This window comes from Dufourea novaeangliae, unplaced genomic scaffold (genome assembly GCF_001272555.1).
Source record: "Dufourea novaeangliae isolate 0120121106 unplaced genomic scaffold, ASM127255v1 scaffold228, whole genome shotgun sequence".
Taxonomy (NCBI): domain Eukaryota; kingdom Metazoa; phylum Arthropoda; class Insecta; order Hymenoptera; family Halictidae; genus Dufourea; species Dufourea novaeangliae.
Window position 1 is genome coordinate 389,280 of NW_015374150.1, and position 18,341 is coordinate 407,620.

The 18,341-nt window shown below is 36.4% G+C and overlaps 3 protein-coding genes across 4 annotated transcripts; 2 read left to right on the forward strand and 1 right to left on the reverse strand.

Annotated features, from left to right (window-relative positions):
- The first annotated feature begins 838 nt into the window (after positions 1 to 838).
- Positions 839 to 1,871, forward strand: LOC107191734 (iron-sulfur cluster assembly 2 homolog, mitochondrial). 2 transcript variants are annotated; one of them, XM_015580835.1, is made up of 3 exons: positions 839 to 881; positions 1,354 to 1,572; positions 1,658 to 1,871. In XM_015580835.1, exons 1-3 carry the CDS (start codon positions 871 to 873, stop codon positions 1,830 to 1,832), a joined length of 405 nt encoding a protein of 134 aa, XP_015436321.1. In that variant the 5' UTR covers positions 839 to 870; the 3' UTR covers positions 1,833 to 1,871. The 2 variants fall into 2 exon arrangements, with proteins under 2 accessions (XP_015436321.1, XP_015436320.1); XM_015580834.1 differs by lacking the exon at positions 839 to 881 and adding an exon at positions 892 to 1,102.
- A 489-nt stretch (positions 1,872 to 2,360) lies between these two features.
- Positions 2,361 to 4,392, reverse strand: LOC107191735 (protein phosphatase 1 regulatory subunit 21). Its single transcript, XM_015580836.1, has 6 exons — positions 4,245 to 4,392; positions 4,062 to 4,165; positions 3,040 to 3,885; positions 2,821 to 2,967; positions 2,505 to 2,738; positions 2,361 to 2,435 (listed from the first exon to the last, which is right to left on the reverse strand). Exons 2-6 carry the CDS (start codon positions 4,122 to 4,124, stop codon positions 2,409 to 2,411), a joined length of 1,317 nt encoding a protein of 438 aa, XP_015436322.1. The 5' UTR covers positions 4,125 to 4,165; positions 4,245 to 4,392; the 3' UTR covers positions 2,361 to 2,408.
- Positions 4,393 to 5,838: 1,446 nt separating this feature from the next.
- LOC107191679 (ras-related protein Rab6) lies at positions 5,839 to 8,566 on the forward strand. The gene is made up of 6 exons (XM_015580775.1): positions 5,839 to 6,044; positions 6,695 to 6,753; positions 7,239 to 7,398; positions 7,475 to 7,680; positions 7,763 to 7,829; positions 8,187 to 8,566. The coding sequence occupies exons 1-6, from the start codon at positions 5,975 to 5,977 to the stop codon at positions 8,252 to 8,254; spliced, it is 630 nt and encodes a 209-aa protein (XP_015436261.1). The 5' UTR covers positions 5,839 to 5,974; the 3' UTR covers positions 8,255 to 8,566.
- The last annotated feature ends 9,775 nt before the right edge of the window (positions 8,567 to 18,341 follow it).

The window sequence follows — 18,341 nt, forward strand, 5'->3', positions numbered from 1 at the left end:
ATCGATTTGAAAATACGAAACATATTTAGTTGTGAATATAAAGTTAGCTTAAGTCTTTAAATCTATAAAACATATTATTGTAAAAAATTTGTTATAACGCAACTTGAGTATTTTGTATCGTTTACGCGAACGTTGCGATGCAGAATATTATAATAGTTTATATTGTTTATATATAAAAGTTTTATTAAAAATCAAACGTTTTACTGTATGCATTAATGTAAGAAATATCACCGTAAATGTCCGAAATTTATGTAGAAGCAAATACATGCTGTTTAGCAAAATATTCTCACATCTGTCATCAAATCCTCCAAGAAATATACTAGCTATTAATGATTGACAAGGTAGTAAACCCAGCGGAGTCATAAATTTATTTCAGGTACTGAAACAAATGTTAAATCGAATGTTTATTCAGCATAAATTTCAATAATTTCAAATATTACGTGGTACGAGCATGGTAGGAGGCCCTTTCCCAACGCAACTTTTTTCCTTAGCAGAAACCGAGTTTGCTCGTGAGGGTACATACATATTATTATATTTCATGTAATTTCATTTTTGTTTATTATATTTATTGTATGTTTATTTATCTTTTATGTACATTTCGTAGCATTGGTAAAAATTTAAATAATAATAAATTTACTGTTTTTTTCATTATTTGTTCTTTAGCTATTATTTTAATTAATTTTACTAAATTAAAAAATTTGAAATATTGCCGCTTTAGCGAAATTTTGAGGGTATCAGCCAGCAGAGGGCGTTGAAATTCATATACTATCTTTTAACATGGAACTCTTATTGGCTGCTTTCAGTCTACCTTATGCTCTTTGTTGCTCACTAGCATCAACTAGCATGGTGGTTTCGTAGTTTTCCTCAGCAATGAATATAATGTAACTAAAATTTATTACTAAGGATGTGCATGTAATATTTCCACTAATTATTCTATAAGTTCGGTGGCAAATAGTGTGTGATTATGTTTCTTGTTCACGTCTATGTATTATGAAGTTGTTGATTATCTTACGCTTGTTAAAAATATGGCGAAATTGAAACATACTATTTGGGGTCTCTCTTCTAATTTCGTCGCAAACCGATATTTTTCACGTTTGTTGACGTAAGTAAAGCTTTAATTAAATATCTTATTCTATTTATTTTACGTGTGTTTTAACTTAATTCTGCAGCAAAAAATTCTATTATTGATAATGGAATATAAATAGAAGAGTATATAATGTCAACAATAAATGTTCCGTATTTTTTATCAGAGATCAAATTGTATTACATATTGTATATACTATTATGAAATGTTTTGAAATATTGCAAGTCTGTATTATTAATAAACTGATCAGAAATTATTTTGATTGGTAGATCTCCATGGTACAATGTATCTACTGTTTCGTCAAATGAAATGTCTGCAGCAACTGCAGTCAAGCCAGAAAATGGCATCATTATTACTGACAGCTGTGTTAAACGACTAAAGGAAATTACACACGATAATGCATATTTAAGAGTGACGGTAGAAGGAGGAGGTTGTTCAGGATTTCAATATAAATTTGACTTTGACACAAATATAAACGAAGATGACAAGTAAGCATATGTATACAAAAAATAAGGTACTTGTATGATTATATTTATCTAATAGAAGATAATTAAATAATGTACTGTGTTACAGAATATTTCAAAAGGATGGTGCCAAAGTGGTTATAGATTCAACATCTTTAGAATATATTAAAGGAGCAACAATAGAATACCATACGGAATTAATACGTTCTGCATTTAGGATAACTAATAATCCTTTAGCAGAGCAAGGTTGTAGTTGCGGAGCCAGTTTTTCTATTAAAGTGTAATGGTTTCTTCGCATATAGTATATTTAAATTTAGAGGGAAAAAATCTTATCTGCATCATGTTTATTATCTGTTTGGGAAAATAACAGCTGAAAGTATGTTAACACTTTTGCTGTAGAAGCATATTTTTCATTTCATTTCATCACAATTATTACACATGGAATATTTTGGGATATTTGTTATGTATAAGCTTTTACATTTTTATTTTATAACAAGTAAATTATAAACAAACTATTTAATTCAGAGTATAGAGGAACAAATTGTTCAATTGACATTGTAATAAACTGACTGTAAATATGTGTAAATGTTAATACCATGTATTTATGATTCTATGTAAAGTTCTTGTATTATAAACGTTCAAAGAACGAACGTTAATAATAATTCTTATTTTAAATCCATGAATAATATAACACTGATTTTAGAAGTTCTTTAGTATATTAATAAGGATGTGATCAAACTTGTAATTATTATTTCTGAAGTATGAGTCACGGTTACACGAAATTAAAGTTACCAACAGTTCTGATTAGTTTGTGTTGTTGATGGAATGTCAATAATTCTTACTTTGTAATCAAACTTATATCACTTCTGTTTTCCCTTTTTATTGTTCTGAAAATGATTGAATCATGTACAAAGTACTTAAGATATTAATATTTACATCTATGAATAAATGTTTACCTTATTAGCAAGTTCAAACTTCAGTTGTTGTATTTCTTCTGTTTGAGAAATAAGTTTCTCATTCATGTTTGCTAGATGTTCACTCATAGTACTAAGTTGGGTTTTGTAATTTCCTTCTTGTATCTCTTTGTCTTTCTGCAGTATACTACAGTTTGAGAACGCTTCTGTGAGTGAGGATTCACATATTTTTCTCTTCGATTCACTTCTGTCTAAATGAACTTGCATAACTTCGCTCTGAAAAAGTATTCTTAAATAAGACATTCAATTGGAAAGTAATATCGATCTTATAAAAATAGATTAAATGTAAGTTAATTACGTTAGCAGCCATAGCTAAATTTTTAACATGATAAATACTTTTCTCCGTTATTAATTTATCAATCTCTTGTAGAAAATAATCTCTGATTTTTGCTTCTCGAGCTTCAATTTCTTCTGGTATAGGAAAAGGTACTGTCAATGTTCCAATCTGTTATGAACATTGATTTAATTACATTAGTTTCAGAGAAAATGTATACAAAGGTGTTAAAGTAAATATTACCATGTTATTTATTTTTGTTGGTTGCAAAGACTCATTCTCTACTTGCATAGTATTTAAACATTCTTTTTGTTCTATTTCATCATATTTTAGTTTGAGTATGTGATATTGTGCTTTCCAATGATTCATTTCTTTTTCTAAGCAAACTAATTTTGGAAAATCAATATCATTATTATCCTCCTGTCCTTTAGAAGGTCTGCCTTCAATTGATTTTGATGATCTACGCGAAGCAAGTGGCGATGAGAATGGAGATTGTTCCAGTTGACGATGATTAGATATTCCTATTTTGCTATCCAATTCATATCCATCACGTTTACCTTCATTACTAGACCAAGACACAGTTTCTTCTTGTTTCTGTTTATCGTTTAACTTTCTGTGTAAATCATTTCTTTCTCTTTCTAGTTTGTCTATTGTGCTTTGATATTGACATTCTAATTCAACTTTAGATTTTTCACAATGGTCTAATTTATATTCTAATTGTTGTATCCTTTCATTTAAACTTTCAATTTCACTATCTTTATCACTGATTTGAGATAACAATTGAGCATTCTCAACTATTTTCTTTTGAAACTCTTCATCTAAGATATGATTTGGCGGTGCTTGTATTTGGCTATTATTATCTGATACTTTATTTTTCCCCTTTTTGGATTTATTTTGCGCTTTGTCAAGTTCCTCCTGTAATACAGTTATGCGTTTAGTCAATTGTTGATTTCGAAAAGATAAACTATCTAATTCTTGTTCTGCTCTTCGAAGTTCAACTTCTTTTTCCTTTAATTGTTCACGAATATCTGCATTACGTGTTTGTTCATCGATCACAGCCTTTTTTAGAACATTTGCTTGAGCACGAATCTAGAAAATAAAAATCTTGGTAATACTTGTGTAAGTAATATTGGGGGATGTTAAATTATATTAGAAAATAAGTGAGAACACATAATATGAAGACAGAAGACAAATGATTTGCTTTATAAATATATCTGAAAACCTTAAATGTCATGTACGTAGTATACTACATATTCTTTCCTTACTTTTGAGTATTCTGTGGCAATTTTTTGGTATTTAGTCTGTAGTTGTCCATGGACACCCTCCATAACGTTCTCCACTACCTCCTCCTTTAATACACTATTGTGACCTTGAATAATAATTATTAAAAATTGCTCATTGTTGTAATATCTGTCATGGCACAGTGTTTCTTGACAGGAAATACATACATAGTATGTAGCACTACAAACACAATCATCAAATGTCAATGAGATGTAATCGAAAATCACGACGAAATGTCGTTCGTATGAGAAAAAGCCATATGTTTATACACTAAATTCCTAATGGAATTTTGTGAACGACAACATGTATTAACAAAACGCCCCCAATATGATATACTTTTATATGAAAGTTCCAGGTGTGTACATATATTCAGTACCAACTGATCGTCAATTGTGAAGATAACTCACTGAAGAGAAGTTAGTTGTTAGTCGATTTTTAAATCGAATAACGTCGATATTTTATCAACAGGTAATAAATATTTTAAAATGCATTTAGCTACATATGTATTAACACGACTCATCACACGGGGTCTCTGGCGCCTCCTCCGGGGGTTCTATGACCCCACGGTTCCACCACACGGGGTCTCTGACGCCACCTGTGGGGGTGCTGTGACACTGCTCCGCACTCCACGGGGTCATTGGAGCCTCCACCGGGGGTTCTACGACCCCACGCACTACACACGGTCCTCTGGCGCCCCCACCGGGGGTTCTATGACCCAATGCTGCAACATACGGGGTCTCTTACATATACGTTACCAATTCATGTAATGTTTAGAATATTGATATTAATTTATGAACCGAGACTATGGTTTCACGAGTTTCCAGGCTGTTGATACAAGAATAAATTGAAATATCATTTTTATTAAGAAAATTATTACGTGCTTATTATTGTACTCCTTTATACAGATTTCTTTAAGAAATTGTATTGTAGTTAAGTGAAAAAATATATACTTTTCCGTTTCATGTTTCATGACTGTCATATTTATCCCTTAACCTTAAACTGAAGCATCGGATATTTTTATTCTCGTGAAATCAAATAGATACACGTAATATGAATGGAATATATAACACTTGATTTGTGCTAATAATACTCAGAAGTCATGCTTTATCGGTAACGTCGGATATTGATACTAAAATGGTAACAGGGCTACGTAGCCCTATGAACGTGGGACAGAAAAAAGCATTGGATGATAGGTCTATTCTATACCTAGTCGGTGGTAGTAGCTTTTTAAAGGGGGTCCTACAACCCCCGGAGCATACGTAAGAGACCCCATGTTTGTGAGATGTAGCTTGGCAAGTAGAGTGCCATAGAACCCGTGGAGCATGTGTAAGAGACCCTATGTGTGTGAGTTGTTTGTAAATATTTATTTATCATGTATATCTTATATTACGTATATCGTATATAGTTTATACATACGTTTATGTTTATATGTTTTATATTTTATATTAAATATTTAAATAAATATGTAAAGTATAGTATTGTATTTTATTCTCTCTCAACGCAGAAATAACTTTTGTGTTGAGTATCAAATCTAGAAAAATATAATTCGATACAAGTAGGTATCGATACTTTCGTTTCGATACCGGGTATGTATCGATACCTTCATACAAATAGTTATGAGTAAAAGCACCTACATAGCACCTGATTTTACTCGGTATTTTATAAGTCGAACGCCATCTAGATGAAGATGACCAAAACCTGACACGATAGCTCCTAACCAATGACGTCACTTCCCAGTTAAACGTGGCTGCCTCACGACTGAAGTAAGGAGTGGCTCTACGATCTGTCAAGTTAAATGAATTCTCGTGAAAATTAATGACTCGTCGCATCAATTAAGTTATTCCCGTGCGCTTAGTATTGACAACTCATCGTGTAGTAGTTCTGATATACAAAGAAAATGTCGTCTTCGGGTGATTTTGGAAACCCGTTGCGTAAATTCAAGCTTGTCTTTCTCGGTGAACAGAGCGGTAAGTATTTTCTGCATACACTTCCGTTGATTTTCGATCAATATTACCGATGTACCCAACCGTTTTACATTGTCGAAGACTTTTCGTTTGTCGTGGTTGGAAATTTCACTTGAATTCCGTCCGCTGTTCTAGGTTATAGATCAATATTTCTGGCCGCTTTGCAACATAATCGTTGCGATCGAATTTGGCGTCGTTCTTGTTGTCACCGTCTCGATGTACTATTCAGTTTGAACGATGTCACTAATTTTATGCGTATTTCGTATTATACTCAATGATTTCTTGCTTTTACCTATAGAAGTATCCATTAACCGTTAAAATTTCTAATTTATGTATTCAACTTCGTACGGTGTGCGGTATATTTGTTTCCTTTCAAATGATTACGGGTCACGTCGAAATACCGTACTCTTACTACAATTGCAATATTCAACAATACTGGATGTATTTAAATAGTTAATGATCACTGAAAAAAAATGATAGGCTTATTAATATTTTATGTCTTTCAATTTCTGTAATGCAAATTGTAGAGAGTTATTGTGTAGATTTGACACTTATCTACTGAGAAAATTTTGTACTTTTGATTATAATTTCATATAATGTCTTAGTAAAATGTAATTGACTTTTTGCATTAATTGTGTGATTTGATGTTGCAGTTGGAAAAACATCTCTTATTACACGGTTTATGTATGACAGCTTTGACAACACGTATCAGGTATGATGAAACTAATGGTTTCATGAAAAATGTGGAATAATTTGTTAGAGTTTGTTCTTCTATGTACTGTAGAACTGTTTTCCTTACCTGCTTTATCATATAACCAATACTGAAAATTTCTGAAATTATTTATATCTTGCTTTTGGGTAAAATTAATTAAACCTATTATAACTTTAAAATGAGATATACTTTTATTCTATGAAATAGTCAATATCATATGCCGAGGACAAATGCTAGTAGGAGAGACTCTACTAAGACCAAGATATTGACTTTTCTAATAGACAGATTCAGAGAAACAAAATATAAGATTATCACAGGTTATCAATCAAGTTCTATTATTCTGTTATGTATACACATAATAATGTTTAATAGAAAGGGATCTTTAACCTGTAGTACCTATGCATATATTACATATTGATAAGAAGTTACAGCAGAGTATGTGTTGTACATATTACAGTAATCAGAAATAATATTATTTGTTGCAGGCTACAATAGGTATAGATTTTCTAAGTAAAACTATGTATCTGGAAGATAGAACTGTAAGATTACAGCTGTGGGATACTGCAGGTCAAGAACGGTTTAGATCTTTGATACCAAGTTACATTAGAGATTCTACAGTTGCAGTTGTCGTATATGATATTACTAGTAAGTACAATTTATAAGGAAACTGGTCACATTAGTCTAATATTACTGCATCTACGAACCTGAACTGTTTACACAGATGCAAATTCATTTCACCAAACATCAAAGTGGATTGATGATGTTCGGGCTGAGAGGGGTAGTGATGTAATTATTATGTTAGTGGGTAATAAGACAGACTTGAGTGAGAAAAGACAAGTTTCAACAGAAGAAGGTGAACGAAAAGCTAAAGAGTTGAATGTAATGTTTATTGAAACTAGTGCTAAAGCCGGGTATAATGTAAAACAAGTAAGTGTCATAATAATAGTTGTAACATTTATTTTAACAACTAACATTATTAACTGACAATTACGTTTTATTTGTGTTTCAGCTGTTTAGAAGAGTAGCAGCAGCTTTACCAGGCATGGATTCCACTGAAAATAAGCCTCCTGAAGACAGTATCCTTTTTGTAAGATATATAATGCACACATATGCATGGTACATACACAATTGAATTTCAGGAATTTTTTTTCTAAGAATATAGCAGTGAGAAGCATATCCTAGGTCCTCAATTTATATAGCAATTATGTTTGTTACACAGTTAATTATTATATTTTACAGGAATCATATTAATTAAGTTATAAAATATTTCTTAAACCAACTTCATCACTTAAAAGTCTTTCATCACTGTTGCCCATATTTTAAACATCATTTGGAATACATGATTTCTTAATATTTATTATTTAATATTATTAACAATTTATTTTTTTCTGTTCTCTTTTTGTGTTTTCCTTAATATGTTGCTAAACCTGTAGTGCAAGAAGTAGTTCTCAAGGATACACCAATTGAACTGAAAGCAACGGAGAGCAGTTGTGCATGTTAAACCACCGATCAGCTTAATGGTAGACAGGACACTGACTTAAGTTAAATTAATAAATTAAACTTTCGACGCTAGGACTGTGGCATATTCAGCCTGTGTTCTTTCCACAGTTCAAAATGTGGAAAGTAATATCACTACACTGAATAGCTTGAATTGTTTGTTTATGAGAATATAAATATCACACGGTAGCTTAAGCAGACTGCTTTTACACAATAACGTGTTTCGTGTGTATCAGTATATCCAATCAACATATTCCAATTTATTTAAACTTTCGAATCATTTATTACTGCTGCTTGCTTTTTTAACGTGTCAACGATTGACACCTGTCATGTTTAGAGAACACATTGATTTATTTTTTTTTTTAACTTGAAAAATAAAACTTTTAAACGAGCATTTTTGGTCGCGTGTACTTATAATTTTATCTTTAACTAATGGAACCTAATATGTTTTGCATTCTGAGAAAAAAAAGAATCTTTTTAACGGGATACTAGTCGTGTGCATGATCGATGTTGCAGTTGCATGATATGGTGCACTTATATATTAGAGTTATGTATATATAAGGTGCTATCAGAATTTACTGAATGGTGAAACCATAAAATTACGTATTGCGTAAATGCAGTCAAAAAGTTAATCAACAAAAATCTATTGATTTGAAGTGATTGCAACTATCAGCAATAAGAGTCTCGTATAATTATATCAATTCAATTTCGATTTAAACTGAAATAGTGAAGAAAAAAACTCGTACACAGAATGTACCTGCGTGCGTACTACGAACGATTGAAAAGAGAATAACTTAAAGAAAACGAATAGCAACGACGCAAAACTAACAGCTAATGTTATCTCATTTTTTACAAATATTTTAAGAACACATTGCTCATGTATAAGGGTTTCCCCTGTGTTGGGACAATCGCTGCATAAATTAACATACTGCATTTCCTGTTGAAGTATTATTTATACATTTTGAACTGAATTAGACTCATTTATATAAAAGGAGGAAAACGTATAGATAGAGGAATTAGCAAAAAGATTCTGACAAATTCGGATTTGTACATATTAACTTAAAATTGGGATATGGATAGACAGAATGCTATTATACCTAATATTATGACATTTTTGTTAATAATTATTGTAATATTTTAATTTATATAAAAAAACCTGAAATAGCTTTATCTTTTTTTTTATATTAATTTTCTAAACTCCACAATTTTTCTTGCCATTTTTCCTTATATACATATATATATATAAATATTTCCTTGTTTCGATGTTGCTATGAGACTTGCTTTATCCGTGTTTGTCCGATATTTTACGTAGCATTAATATTCATACGATTCTTTGTATGGTAGTGTAAAAATGTGACAGACAGCACTGAATGTATAATCTTTTATTAAGGTGCTTCGTAGCTGTAAACTTCTCACTATTATTAATATTAGGGAATGCTCCGTCCCATTTTTGAACAGTTTATAATTAAAATTTACAGTATCGATTCTAAGGTCTAACACGTTCTTTGCATCGTATAGAATTATAAGATCACGAAATTTTCAATATAATATCAATTGCGAATCACATGAACCGATTCATTCTGGGAAATAAAGGAATGTTAGGCATAGTTTTGGTGTATGTACCACGATGTAACGCGATATCATGAAATTGAATTAATGGTCACGCTCAATTGTGATAACGCCTTAACACACGAAAGCAGCTGTCGACTTGCAGAATCAATCACCGATGCAGAATGGTTCCGAATCCGAAGGGGAGAGCGGCTGCATTTGCTAGGGAGGCGGTTTATCAGTGTGCGGCTAATAAATGCTAGCTCCTTTGAGACATTCAGACACGAGAACCAAAAAACGATTCATCCACATACTATTAACAAGATGCTGGCTTCTTCTGATGTCTACCATCGTGGCCGATATGTTTTTGCGCGACGAAGGCATACACGGAAATGTTTTCACTTAACACCGTTCTTATCGACTACTTCTGCCGTAATCATTTAAGTCGTTAACTAGCGGGGATTCGTTGCTATTCCATGTTAATCCGAGGACAGCTTCGTGCGGTTATAGTGCGCGGTTATTTTATTGTATCGTTAACGAACTTGCGATCTTCTCTCGGCCGCTCCGTAAACCGGAGATCGGTGTCGAGACCTCTAGATCGATTTCGTCGATCTAAAGCTGCGTCAAACGCCCGATGATAGGGTGGGGCCTGTTCTATAAATTTCTATAACGTTCTTATAATTCCTCAGGCGATCGAAGCAATACGCAACAAAACAGCTTTCTATGACTCGGTACATATCACGACTTTCGATGTTCCATTTTCTTTCTTCGTTTTTCTGTTGTTTAAAAAATGTTCGACCACTCAGTCGGTAATCGATGGACCTTTCAAGCATTCCAGCTCATCCTATCGTGGCGTTTTTACTTTTTAGTCGCGATTTCAAAGGTGAAATTTTCTTACCCGACACGCACAAAATACCGAGAAGCTTAAACGAGCTTAGACACACACACACACACACACACATACACGCAATCACGAGAAAACGACTGAAAGTAAGCGATATATTAGCCCAATCGTACTGGTAGTCGAGGAATAAAAACGATCGAGCGACCTCGATATATTTGTCGCGGGGAAAAGAAATTGTAATTCGTAGAGCGCGTTTTTTTGGCGAGCCTCTTCGGCGGCGAATTATTCGAGATTTATAATGTAATCGTAATTACAATCTTTATAGACGTTTTTTCGATATTACTTGGTAATAAGCGAGCGACTCTTGATACGTGATCCGTTCATAAATTGAAGAATACGCGCGTTTCACCGAGAGAAAGCGATTTCCATTGAACCTTCGGAAAATGCTCAATTGCTTCTACTCATCAATTTTCTACGATCGTTTCTCGATGAATCATCATTGCTGTTTTATATTCGTCTGTACCATAATTTCTACGGTCAGACGATTCTGACACTTCGGCGATGCACCATATTTGTAATGGCCGTCGTTTGCTAAAGTGAGAGAAAGGAAGGCGTTGGTTTTCTTTTAACGAAATCGCTAAGCAATATTGTGTTCTAAAGATAGCAGAAAAATTCGAATTGTAAGAGCTGCTGCGCGCGCGTCTTCTTTCTGCGAGCATGTGACACAGATAAAAATCCAGGAACCATTGCAAAAGTTGCGCGCGTGTCAATTCATGAACGAGTCCCGTTGCGACGCAGCGTCGAGCGACGAAACACCGAAGCGTTGTGTGTTTCATCGAGGAGACCGAACGCTTCTAGTACGCCAGTATCTAATTAATTAAACGAATTGAGGGTAACTCGAGCGATCTGTAAGACCTGTACTGTGCGCGACGTACAACGAGGAAACGCCTTGGAGTAGGGGGAACGGGTTTGAGCAAAAATGGGCGAAGTGGTAGCGCACCAGTTGGATCGGGAAGCTCGCGTTCCCGTAGAGATTGCTACTGAGAGAAGAGAGGGCCAATTTTGCACCTGCCTGAGAAATAGAACTTAGAGACCAATTTAGATGCGTTCTAAGAGCGATACGCGAGGATGAAGAAAGCCTTCGGTTGCACGCAGAACGTCGAGCAGTCGCGTAGGCCTCCCTAATGTCGTCGTTGTACATTGATGTGATAAGGCTTTATTCGAGAAAACGATACTATAAAAAGAAAATGAGAAGTAACGAGAGAGAGAGAGAGAGAGAGAGAGAGAAAGAGGCGTGGGATGAAAGTCGTAACGTTGTAATTCATTAATCTGCCGTGCTTAACCGTGAACTCTACGTGCCCTAGCACTGTTTTCTGAACGTTAAAACTGTCTTTCTAGCGCCAGCCCCATGTGTAATAACGTGTGTTGCGTCGATTCGCATCGTAATGTATCGCAGCGTGCGAGAGGATCTTGACGGCCCAATGGTACTTAGTTCACGTTTAACCCCGTACCGTATGAATTCTTGTTTGCTTTTTTGTTCGTTTCCTCTCGAAAGTGAGACGAAAATTTATCGAGTATAAAGAGCGATTGTCTTCGAACCACAAAAATTATGCGGTATATCGCCAACATGCGTTGAATGGTTACGGAAACGAAAGATTGTAGGGACTCTTGACTGAGAACATCTTCTGAAAAATCCTACCTGGAACCGCTCAGGCGAACGCGAACTCGTACCATTCCCGGCGTTCAGATCACTCTCGTTTAATCCACAGACTCGGGGACTATTTATTAGAAGTTCTACGGGGCGTGCCACGCGAAGCGTATTGTATATTTTTGGTTTTTGTTCTTCTTCTGTTTCGACCTCGCGAGCGGAGGAGACACTCGCGGATCCCCTGGTACCGGAAACGCGCTCGTAGCTCGACGTAGGATAGGGATCTTTTACGAACTTTCCATACCGAGGATGAATCGCTAATGTTTAATCTTCGCCTATTGTAAGCATACACAGTGACACACACAGACACACACACACACATACACACGCCTAAGGGGACGCGTTACTTTCGCACGGCCGAGAGGGCAGGACACTTCCGGTCTCGATCGAGGGATAGGATCGCCGAGGATGTCTTCTCCGCGATGGTGAAGCCAACGAATCGAAACGTACGCCGATCTAGTCGGAACGATCGACGCGTTGATCGTTCAAGTGATCCACGGTGCTTGCTTTATCGGGGGCGCAGTGGGATTGAGATAATATCCTTTCCGTTGCGGTTTAACCCCTTCGCTGCGACGAAGATTTTCCCGGGGAAATAGCAAGATTTGCTAGTGATTTTAGATAGGGTTCCATTTAAGTGTGTCGCTTGGTTTGTATTGTGACACTGTTAACCTTTTAGCTACTGTACGCCACCTATAGTGGTTCACTTCTTTATCTCGTGTTTAAAACCTTGTACATTATGTATATGTCATGGAAACGTTTTTATACGCAAAGTATAAGAACAGAACGTGATTTTATTAAATTTATGGCGTTTCGAAGCCATGTGCATGTCGGCTTTGATTTGGAAAAAATTAAAGTATCGGCTTTGACACTGATTTCGGTACTAATGCCGTTTTTGCGCAGTCCGTGGCAGTGCTCGCCGTACAGAGATACCGTTCCGCGTTTAGTGTTGCTGTAGCTAAAAGGTTAAATTAAAGATGACAGATTAAAAATCTACGGTGATACTCAGTGCACTGCCTGTGTTCCGTATGCGGTAATTCGTCGCAGCTAAGGGATTAAGGGTGGTTTAATAGTATCATAGCGACACTGATTTGTAGCATTTCAAAGGGAATATCTTGTGAATGTAATTTGCAAGGCAACCGCGTTCTGTGGTGAAAGTTATTGTAGCCGATGTTTCTTAGTTGAATAGAGTGTTTGCTGTATCGTCACTTTGCAATTAAATTGTCAAACTTAACGTAGCAGGTAGGGTGCGATATTCATTAATTGTAAGATTAACCTTTGGAGTCTCGACGGCAATTCGACTTGTATTGTTTTTTTTTAAGCGTAAACCGTGCGTCCCTTTACCTTCGAATCCGTATCAGTCATCGAACCCCCTTACATAAAATCATTGATACGTAGAAAGAAAGAACGTTAAATTTGTGATACTTTTTATATACCTTCGGTGTGAACGTAATTGATTTCCTTCGTTCCGTAGAGCGTGTTTCTTCGTAGTTTAGTAGGGCGTTTCGTTTCGAGACTCGAGGCTCAAAGGGTTAAACGTCAAGGCTTTAAGTTTCCGATACATTATATAAAATAGGAAATAATGTACGCTTTTGTTTAACGTCATCGAACGAGATCTTGCAGAAATATAATTGAAAATAAAAAAAAAAAAAAATAACCACAGACCTTGTTCTTTCAGGAAACACGACAGAGAATCGAGAAAGCATACCTTTCCGATCGGTTCCCGCGCGCAGGAGCGAACGTCCCGACTAGAACGGAACCTAAAGTGCATTTATGATTGGCAATATTATATACGTATAAATATGTACACGCGTATTATGTATATCTCTCTGTCAGAGAGATCAGAAATGTATGGCACAAGGGAGTTGACTAGACTTTTGCTATTGTTTCCTGTTCGCCGTAGTAAAATAACATCATTGTCGAAATTATTATTTAGCTTCGAGCTACATGGCCTATATGGCGTATGCGTATCATCGATCGTATTGTCCGAGCTGCAACGATTCGTGCTCAGAGAGAATCACGATAAGTGTCATTACCGATTCGATCAATTTCGAGCAGATTTTATTCAAATTTGACGTGACTTTTCCATGAACTTTCTCTATCACATTACGTCAACATTAAAAATGCTGATAATCGAGTAATTTTTTTCAATTTCATTTTCAAGCAATTCTATCCTAACCGATACGATCTCGACGTTATAATTACTTAATTACTGGGAAACAGCATCGCACGATGCAACGAAGATTTAATTTCGATTTGCCCGAGCGAATCCAGATCTGGCGGTCTGATTAAAGCATCGTGATGTACGATCATAGGTACACTGACATTTCCATCACAATACCGTGACGATCTAATAGGGATAACCAGACTACAATTATACCCGCTGTCTTCACAGAGCTATTCATAACGTGTTCGAATATAGTTTATTGAAGCGGTTTTCGGTCCGATTCGTGATGCTCCGCCGTCTCTTTGTCGTCAAATAAGATAGTTTTGGCCACTGTAAACGGAATTTCAGCGTAACTTCAAACACGTTCGCGATGTGTTTACTGTCCCGCACTCCCTTCGTCATCGGGTATAAATACGGAAAGGGGGGATGGCGGAGGTGGTGTTTCGTAGCTTCGGGACGGTTTGAAATTACGGGGATCGAAGGGTGAAATTCCACTCGAAGTTTCGTAAAGTTCAATCCCCGGGAAAGGGAACACACTTCGGTGATCCGTGAATTTCGGACGGAATATTCGTGCCTGCTGGTCGAAGTTCCTCGAACGAGGGGCCGTGAGAAGTTTTGTAAAAAAACGTCCATGGGGGGAGGACGAATGTCGATTGTTTAATCCCGTTCCTTTTCGTTTTTTTTTTTTTTTTTTCATTTCGACGTAATTTCAATCGAAACGGGAATATAATCAGCCCCGGGTCCGCGAACAGATTTTTCGTTTCGAACTTTTCCCCGGGGATGTGAATTGTGTTGGTAAGTCGAGTTGGAGCGAATAATTGGGTAAGTTCATGAAATATCGCCGACTGAAAAAAGAAAGTTATCAAAAGCGAAATGCAAAAAAAGACGGGGTGACGATAGCGTTTCGCTGATCCGAATATCACGGAGGAGAAAGATCGCTCGAATGAACTAAGAATCGGATTTAAAAGGGAGTTTCCTCTGACGTGGACTTGTCGGCGTATTAATCATGCATCGTAGGAACGAGAGATGTAGCAGGGTCTCGCTAATCCTTCTATTAATCTGTTCACGAGGTCGTGTCTGTATTAAATAAGGGGTAGGGGTGGGCTTGCATTAACAAAATTCTACGTTGATGAAGCTTTATCGTTCTGCAAGCACATACTTTGTGGTAAAAATACGAGAGAATATTCGCTGGTTTGAATTCGTACGAGGGAGAATGTTGAGAGAATAATGGGATTCACATTAAAGAGCTTTTAATATACATATTGTACCTGCAACGCGCAGTGGTGCCGAATCGGGAAAATCTGTCCGAAATATGAAGTTCTCTGATTTTCACATGAAATTTTTCCGTATTTTCTTGTACAAAGAGATCACAAATTTTCATGTTTTACGCTTCAATTATGATTTCGTTTCACCACACACCAGTTGCACTTTCACCAGTGTTATACACTGTTTTGAAGTGACCGACACGTTTCAGCTGTTTCTCGACGTAAGGTGCGGTTAGAACTAAGGTCACTTTCGCACTGAATTATAGATCCAGGTAGAAATGATCGACGCCCTACCCCTCGACGTTTAATGACCCAACTGTGTACCAAAACAAATGATTCAAAACTCGAAATTTACATCCTCATTTTTGGGGTTTTTATCCAGGTTTTCGCGCGATTTGGCATCACTGTGCAACCTAAGGAATAATTGAGAGAAAATTCAACTGACTTACCGATAAGTGTTCTAAGTTACCACGAAATCTTACAATCGGTTGCCCGCGTTTATATTATAATCGTTCATAGTTAGACGTGAGATTTTTCGAAAACGATGGATCCATGGATCATCCAACGTGTCTATCGTTATTGTGGCAACAAAAATAATTAAAATGATCTTTTCTACTGTGTCTTAATTTTAAACACATTCACGCGACGAGTTTACCGAAGTTTTTGCAAATTTGTCGTAACTGTATGTATGTCGTGCCTGTATTATTAAGAGTACTAGAGCTTTCGAAACGAACAAACGAATAAAGATGTTTGTCCCTTTCTTGGATTCGTTTTACGTAACAATTAAGAATGTCTCGAATTATTATTACTTACTTGTGTGTATCCCTTCGACAACTGTGTATTCCGCACGAGAGAACGTTTCCTGCGAAACAAGTCAAATGAACGCTACGGACCGATAGTAATTGTTTACATAGTTTATTGTAATGTCAATTATATACAAATTTAAAATTACGTCCAGTGCTTCTACGCTGTCACACACGTCATCATCCGTTACTCGACACAATTAGAATCGCGGGATTCACCCGTTACCCATTTCATTCCACTCATTTTTGTTTTCGGCACAACAATATCAGCGACTCGACGAACCACTAAATATAATTATTTATTATTTACAGTCTAAACCCGTTCTCTGTTCCAGAGTCCTTGTCACATTCCCGAGTCTTTGATTCACACTAAAAAAAATCTTACTGAAAACAACGGGTTTGTTCGGTTCCATTTCCGCGTTTCACTCCGTCCCCTTCTCTCTATCGTACACGCGATCCTCTTGCGACAAATCGATCGCTGTCGAGGCAACAACGCCTCGTATTGACTCACCACGGTTAGCTAAGGTGTCTTTCTCCCAATTTTATGGCAGTATGGTGTTATTTATTCATTTTGAACGGTCAATTGATCACGCCCCTTGATCCCGCTTCTCGATCGTCTCGATTCTCCCGTAGTAAAAAAATGAATCCCTCTTCGGAGCTATTCGATTCGAGAGTACGGATCTGTCGTAACTTCGGTGATATTTCTTTTTTTTTTTTTTTACACCCGCTTACCTTTCTTGTGTTTTCATTGAGCATTTAGGCGATCGACAGCGCCCCCGGATTTCCGTTCGATTGTTCTCGATGCAAAATAATGAGGAATCGATCCCGAGGCACTGATCTTTCGTCAGACGGTCGCCAGTGTTTTATCAAATTATAGATAAACCGGTATACATCCACGAACAGGTGTTTTTATTTTTCAATGAATTATCCGTGGCAGGTACAGACGTGCCAGTCGACGAATGATGAGTAGAACCAGGAATCTTTCAAATTTCGAAAGATCCTCCGTCATTCTGTCCATTTGATACGCAGACTTATCGTGATATCAAAATGGCCGCCCCCCCCCCCGCAAACGTACAGCTAATCCCATCGCGGTCCTGTGTCGCGATCAGCTTGCTGTTCTCCAATTGATTTTCAATATAAATGTGGAATTTACAATGCGAAACAAGGTCCATCGGACCGCGATGGGTTACAAAAAATGGTGCAGCCTTGTGAAATAAAGGCGTCCTGATTGAAAGAAACCCCGTGGTTTTTTACATATCGCAAAACTACTCGATTTTTCGGCAGTTGATCGCGGTAATTTTTTCCTTTCTCTTTTGCAATCGGTAGAAAACAATAACATTTTTCAGATGCTGTTCGTGCCTCCGGCGATTATTCAGGCTGCATTTGTCTGTCTCTTTTTAGCTTCTTAGGCGCTTCTACAGTTTCGGGAAGGAATTCGGAGGATGGATTGCTCGATCGAAATTTATCAAATACGGTCTCGATGATTTTCAAGGATCTTTCCGGAGATCGTCGAGAATCGCCAAGAGAACCTCGATCTTGGTAGCTTCCGTTCGTTTTCGTAATTCTTCTGCCCGCGAACACACTGGCCAGACGTCTTACTCGTATTTAATATTCAATTGAATTAAAGTTAGATCGAAGATTCTCTAAGATATTAAACTCTGACGTCTCGATAATTCTTGTCGGAGTTTCGCGTAATTTTTCTCCACGCGAAATATCATTCTTGTTCTCCAAAGGTCTCACGATCGATCGTGAATGCAAA